Source organism: Pleurodeles waltl, chromosome 8 (assembly GCF_031143425.1).
Source record: "Pleurodeles waltl isolate 20211129_DDA chromosome 8, aPleWal1.hap1.20221129, whole genome shotgun sequence".
NCBI classification, from domain to species: Eukaryota; Metazoa; Chordata; class Amphibia; order Caudata; family Salamandridae; genus Pleurodeles; species Pleurodeles waltl.
The window spans coordinates 989,393,020-989,399,760 of NC_090447.1; the positions used below are offsets into that span (position 1 = coordinate 989,393,020).

Here is a 6,741-nt window from a genome sequence, read left to right on the forward strand (position 1 = left end):
ACTGCTATTGCAGTTTAAAATCCAGTATTTTTACATAAACTGAGCTTTTGCTACACCCTCTAGTTGCCCAGGTTGGTGCCACTGTTATTTCAGTTTAAAATCCAGTATTTTTACATAAAATAAGCTTTTGCTACACCCTCTAGTTGCCCAGGTTGATGCCACTGCTATTTCAGTTTAAAATCCAGTATTTTTACATAAAATGAGCTTTTGCTACACCCTCTAGTTGCCCAGGTTGGTGCCACTGCTATTTTAGTTTAAAATCCAGTATTTTTACATAAACTGAGCTCAGCATATTCAATATCCACGTGGGGAGACCCCAAGGAAAAGCTACAAAATGGCCCTTTTTCCCGTGGCCAAATCCACTTTGTTCACATCCTAAGCGCTATTACACACAAAATGGTATAATTTATGTACCTTAACGGATTATAAAAACATGTTGTGCTTGATAAAGTGTGGCTCAAAGTGTCACACATAAGACATTCAAATGTCACACATAAGTACACTGAACAACGGAAAATATTACATAAGGGGACTGGAAACGTGGCCACTATTACTTGAGGCAGTTTGACGCCTTCCAAATTCTTACAGAACGAATAAAACAAGTTGCTTTCTTTTGCAGTGAAGCTCAATCCATGTTGATTCATTTGACAAAGCAAGCACCTGTAAACTTTCAGCTTCGTTTACGCACTTACTTAACAATCTTAATTGTAATTAACACAATGGAAGAAAAACGTTAAGTATAAAACGTTATCACATCACAGATTTTAACGAGTACTCACTTGTACGGCACTGGCCAGACATGCTGAGCAAATGTTCCAGTCACAGCCACAACAAACACCGAGTGTGTCAGCAAAATCATGGTGCGACACATCCCCACCACGGGCACTTCAGGCCCACCTGGTCCACGCATGTGAATAAGAATTTCAGATAAAAGGTTGCAGAACCCCGGATTCCTGCAGTTTTGTTGTTTTTAGCCGACACTCCTTTCATTTGTTCCTGTTTCCAGCGAATCAGCTGACTGACGGCGAATAAATCACGTGGCATGAAAAGAGGCTGGATGAAGGCATTCTGTCTGTGCTGCCATCTAGTGGATATTTGTATATTTGTTTTATACTAGATACAGTTCACGGTGATTTCTTCTCGCTTCAAACAAACCCCTTTCGACTCAGCAAAAATATCCCCATCCATCCTTCAAATCGGCTATTCGTTCTTATGATCTAGCTTTCCTATATATAAAGCTCAATTTATCCATGTGATTGTGATAAGCATGGTCGGTATATAGGGCGAATTATAACTTCCAAAAAAGCTGACAGACAATTCGTTGTGACTTTTTGTGAACAAAAAAGATTCAAACACGTTTCTCTAGCATTGCCCTCAGATACAGAACACAGCACAGTGACATCAGTAAACAGTAAACAGTTTATAGGAAAGCGGAGACAATACAACAACGAAAGTAGCTACAGGTAAAATAGATCCAGTTGTTTACACCGGTGCGTCTGCTTGGGGTTTGTTAGCTATAGGCAGGGCAACTGAAAAAAGTGATCCTGCAGCTTTTGATTTTTCTTCATAAATATGAATTTTCTGCATTTACCACAAAATTCATTATCTGCTGTTTAATCTGCAGATTGTAGACAAGGGCTTTTCTTTAACTCAAGTAGATCAAAAGTTATGAACATCGGTGAACTATCGATGCAATGCTGCACCCCATACTTGGTGAAATATGAATTGTCATCTTTCAGGACAGGGATTGCTGCATTCAGGCATTTGTAGAGGTGATAGTCTTGTGTTTGGGTAAATATCTCTAGCTGACCCACCAAGAGAAAAGTTAATTTTTTTCAGAAGGGAACTGCTAACGCGTCCCGCCCTATGTAATTTACTTAGTCTGGGACTCTTTTTAGGACAATGAACCTTTTGACCCTGATTGGAGACACCTTAAGACGAGATCCCTATCCAGCATGTTAATCAATAGATCAATAGTCTCATCAATATTCACAACAGCAAATTAATCAAATTTGTTAATGACATTAATAGGAATCCAAAACTCACCATGACCTTTCAGCCATGATAACCACACAAATTTAATGAGGTTTATGAGATTTATTCCCTATTGATTACAATCTACTAGCAAGTTTATTAGTCTCAACATCAGAAAACACATCAACAATGTTATAATGTGGCATCTCAAATAGGATTTGAGCATAGCAAAGATTATAAACAGAACGAAACATAGCGTCAACAGGTATCTATTTAGCAGAGTATCATTTGCGCATCTATTCAACACAGCAAAGATTCAGTCATTTATCTGTTTGCACCCAATATTAGTGAAATCCTTGACTAACCTCGAATTATCATCAGCATGTTGGGCTTCATGCAAACAATTTAGTAACACAAATTTGGAAAACATCTAACTATGGTCTCTGTCAAAAGCAGTTGGTACCTAGAAAGGAAAGGCAAGCAGACAATTACAATTTCATGATCATATAGTTACTCTCCATAATGGGTCAGCATACAGAGTCAATCTTCGTCCTCAGGACAGTAGTCGATTCGCCCTCTGCCAGGATAAAACAGCAAAGTCTCAGAAACTAGGGCAGACAGTTCTTCCCTCTAAAGGAGGAGAAGAAATAGATATCGGGTAAGACAAGGTGAGGATGGATTGAAGAATCAAAGCAGCAAAGGTAAAGACGGAATGCCAGAGTAAGAGCAGGGGTGTCCCTCTAATGGCTGATGTCTCCTTGTGACACGACGTTAAATTGAATTTGCCAGACAAGTCTCTAATTTCCCATTGGTCAGTATTTGGTGCACCACTATCTCTATCCAATGGTTGAGTGGTCACCTTACTAGAATTTTCACCTAAGACAGTTCTCATACAGTTCATTGGCTCCTGTGATTTACGTCTTCATCGGGTGAGATGGCAGGTAGGAAAAGTTACATGCACGGTTTCAGTCAGTAGCTCCATTGTCTTTACCAGTTCAGGCGACCTTGTACCTGTTGCGAATTACACTGTTGCATTCAACAAGAATGTCTCCTTGAGCAAGTCGGGTCTCATGAGAAAGAATTTACTACGGCTACACACATCTCTAACTTCTGGAAAAGTACAGCTTTATGTCCTTCAAGAAGACAGCACAGTGCACATTAGAAAAACACATTTAATATGAGACCAGGCAGCTAGGCCCAGACTCTTGCTAACTAAGGCCTAATGATTTATTCAGCAACCTTAACACATAACTCTTAATTCTAAAACAGAATCATACATTAGTACATTAATAATTAATTATTAGTCAATTTCATTAATCATCGTATACATTGGTGGCCACTCCCCGTGGGCACCTTTCAAGGGCGTACATTAGAAACATATTAGTGCATTTTCTATGCAGCTTCATTACACATTAATTGCAAGCAGTTCATGTTAATTTTGATTATAAAAGCTACACTCCAACAAAACCAAAAAGCACATAATTGTGACGTCTTGGCGTTGAAAGTAGTCTTCTTTTTCACTATTGCATCATCACGGCAATTCAGGGGCGGCTCCCCCATAAGGACAGAGGAGTGTTTCCCCTCACCCCCAGCAGCGGCAGCTGCAAACCTTTTCACAAAAAAAGACAATAAACCATATTTATTATTGTTTTTTGGGAAAGGGGGTGGGCCACAGGAGAGAGGAGGAGTGAGGGGGAATGCACAGCGCTCCCCCTAGGAGCACATGTGTGTTTGGCCGGCTGTCTAGGGATGGCCAAACACACATGCGCACGGGGCTCTATCCAGCCCGGCAACACAGTTGCCGGGCTGGATAGAGTTTGCACAGGCTCCCAGTCTGCCTGGGAGCTCTCTGGCTGGGCGCTCCCAGCAAATCCTGACACTGCTGTGAGCAGCGTCAGGATTGGCACAGGGCAGGCTGGGAGCCTGTGCCTGTCTGCAGCGAGATGGAGGAGCAGAGCGGCGCGCAGCGGGAAGGTAAGTGTTTTTCTTTTCTTTTAATTTAATTTATTTATTTTTTATGTAATTTAATCCCCCGCCACCATCCCACCTCTGGCGCGCCGCCCCGCCCCTTCTGCTTTGCGCGAGCCTCGACTGCACGGCATGTGAGTAAGCTGCAGGAGCTGTCAGTGCAACTGCCCTACACTATCTTCTTTCCAAACAAGTTAGCAGTTGAGCCGACTTTCCTCCATGTCAGGATGGTCAATTGATCATCTTGCCTGCATTCTTATCTTAGCATAACCTCTGGAAAGAGGGGAAGAGGCTCTACCGCCTTTATCTAAAGAGGGCATTGGTGCATATATTCATGAAGCACTCCTGTTTCAGGTCCTGCGCAAAGATCACTTGGACCTCTCATTCCTGCAGGACCTTTTGGTATCTATTCTAAAGGTGAGGACTATGCGTAAGAAGTAATCATCAGAAGAGCAACGTATTTTACTTCAGTAATGCTACATCATCATCCAATATCCCCAAGTCTCTTTCACACTCTGCCTTGAAGGCTGTGAGCAGCTCCCTCTATTGTTTATTAATGTTTTCTATATTTGAGAAATCACATACTCGGCTGATAAAATAGGTTTTGTCTCAGGTCTTAAAGGGGCAGAAGTCTGATTAGGGAAGGGTGTTGTGTCTGATGCAGAATCTATTTGGCAATCAGATTCCTTATGGGGAGGTAGAGGTGTACTTGGTTATTCGTCGCTGTGGTCTGGAATGTTCAGATTACTTTCTGAGTTCAGAGTCAAGAAGTCAAGTGTAAAAGCAGCTTGTGCCAATAAAGGCACACCTCTCAGTGTGTTATCGTAGCAATAAGTTTGACAATAAAGTGACAAGGTTAGAGACCAGTCAATGATATTATTGTGCAGTTGGAGCCAAGGAATCTCTAATATAGTGCCAAAGGTAGTTATAATAAGGAGATCGAAGGTCTCTGCCCTACCTCAGATATTAACGACACAGGAGTAGTTTGGGATACAATCAACCCAGAAGAAAGTTCAGAGCCATCTACTGTTTTTACCCCATTGTGGCTTACTTTTAATGACCATGGGGACATACACTGAATGGCTGGGTTAAAATCTAAGAATTTCCCTATGGTACCAGATTCTATGAACATAGAAAATCTCAGTTTCTATTTAAGAGAAGTGATCAAGGTTACTGGTTACATTATGGGCTGTGGAATATTATGTGAGGTATCAGTCATGTGAGGGAGTTCCGAGTCAAGCGTAGTGTCTGTCTTTATCAGTTGGGCATTCAAGTCTGTTAGGTACCGTGTCTGAAGTCAAGGCACTAACTGTTCAAATTTTCTTTGTTTTGGCAGGACACTCTGAGGTAGAATGCTCTGCCTCACCAACATAAAGACAAGGTGTAATTGTCTTTCTGCCTTCCAATATCTCATGATTTAACCTGACAACTGAGTCAATATACTGAGAACAGTCTGAAGGTGGAGTAGTAAGGCATGCCAAATAAGTCTTTAATTTACTACTCAATTTTCTAACAGAAGGAAGGCTTCTTGTTTCTTCAGACCACTGAAATTCCATAACTAATTTATCGACAGCAATAATGTAAGTAAGAGGGTTCTTACTACTCTGATGCTGAATTAGTAACTCAATATTGGTGGTCCAAACTAGGGTATGTGCACCCAGGAGACAAGACATCATCTTTTTTAGGTTTTTAAAATCAAGTAGGGTTGGGCCAGTACAATTAGGAAATAGCTTTGCCCAGATACCTGCGACAAATACAGGATTAACACGTCAGTTAGTGAATGCATTTATTTGTTTTCTCTGATTGGTAAAATGAACTACAAACTGCACGTCCACTAAGGATTTGACAAGGTCTAAGGCTTTCAAAATATATGTGAATAGGATATGGCCCAGATTCAAAACATACATCCGGTCATCCATGTTGTCCAAGTGTTAGAATGTGATGGGCTTGGCCTTCTGTCATACACTTACCTGGTACAAAACCGCGGGAACAATACTGGAGCTGATGCTGGACTTCGCACCCAATCAGAAAGAAGCCAGAATCAGGGATAGTACTCTTAGTTACAGGCCTGCTTCCAAAGGAGTTAAGGGACAAAATAATAAATGAACACCTGCAGTACTGGTTCTGCACAGTGACAGTGCTACTCTGCTTAATAGGAATGTCACTTCTGGGACCTTCTGGTTGAGAGGAATGTGGATGTATACAAGACTGCACTTCTGGCTATTGTAAAATTCAATACACGGAAAAAAACAAGCAGAGGCAGTTACTATCAATACATCAAATTCTCTACACAGGTTACAATACAATGCTTCAATATTTCATGCGTACATATTTCTTAATAATTGTAACATGATAGCAGATCAACCAGCTATTCGATTGAAATTTCCTGGAATGCTCGAAGAAGAAACTGAAATACTGGTAGAGTTTAAGGCACTCCATGGGTAAGCTCAGAACATAGGTTGGAGTTAATGACACTCCCATAATGGCACGCAGTACACAGACAGGAATCCGACAGACTCACAAGAAAATAGGAAACCAGGTTGCTCTAGGCACATAGGTTGGAAGCTGCACAAACTATTGAGGTATGTAAGTAACCAAGTTATTCTCGGAAATTGATTACACTCAGATTAAGTAAACTTGGAACAAGACTATACGTGGCACAAGGTTGAAGTTACAGACACTCCCATGGTTGTGCTCTGTACATTTGTTAGGTTCAGAAACAAGGCAATACATGAAACAAGATTATTTCTCGAGCCAAGATTCGAGTTACTGACACTCTCAAGGTAATACTTGTACATT

At 41.1% G+C, this 6,741-nt stretch overlaps 1 protein-coding gene across 1 annotated transcript in view; it reads right to left on the minus strand.

The window, feature by feature from the left end:
• CLN5 (CLN5 intracellular trafficking protein) overlaps positions 1-1,059 on the minus strand; it is a 181,272-nt gene extending 180,213 nt beyond the window's left edge. Inside the window, exon 1 of the mRNA XM_069205256.1 lies at positions 780-1,059. Within this exon, the coding sequence (XP_069061357.1) occupies positions 780-910 (131 nt within the window). The 5' untranslated portion in view covers positions 911-1,059. The remainder of the gene's footprint in view (positions 1-779) is intronic.
• Between the last annotated feature and the right edge of the window lie 5,682 nt (positions 1,060-6,741).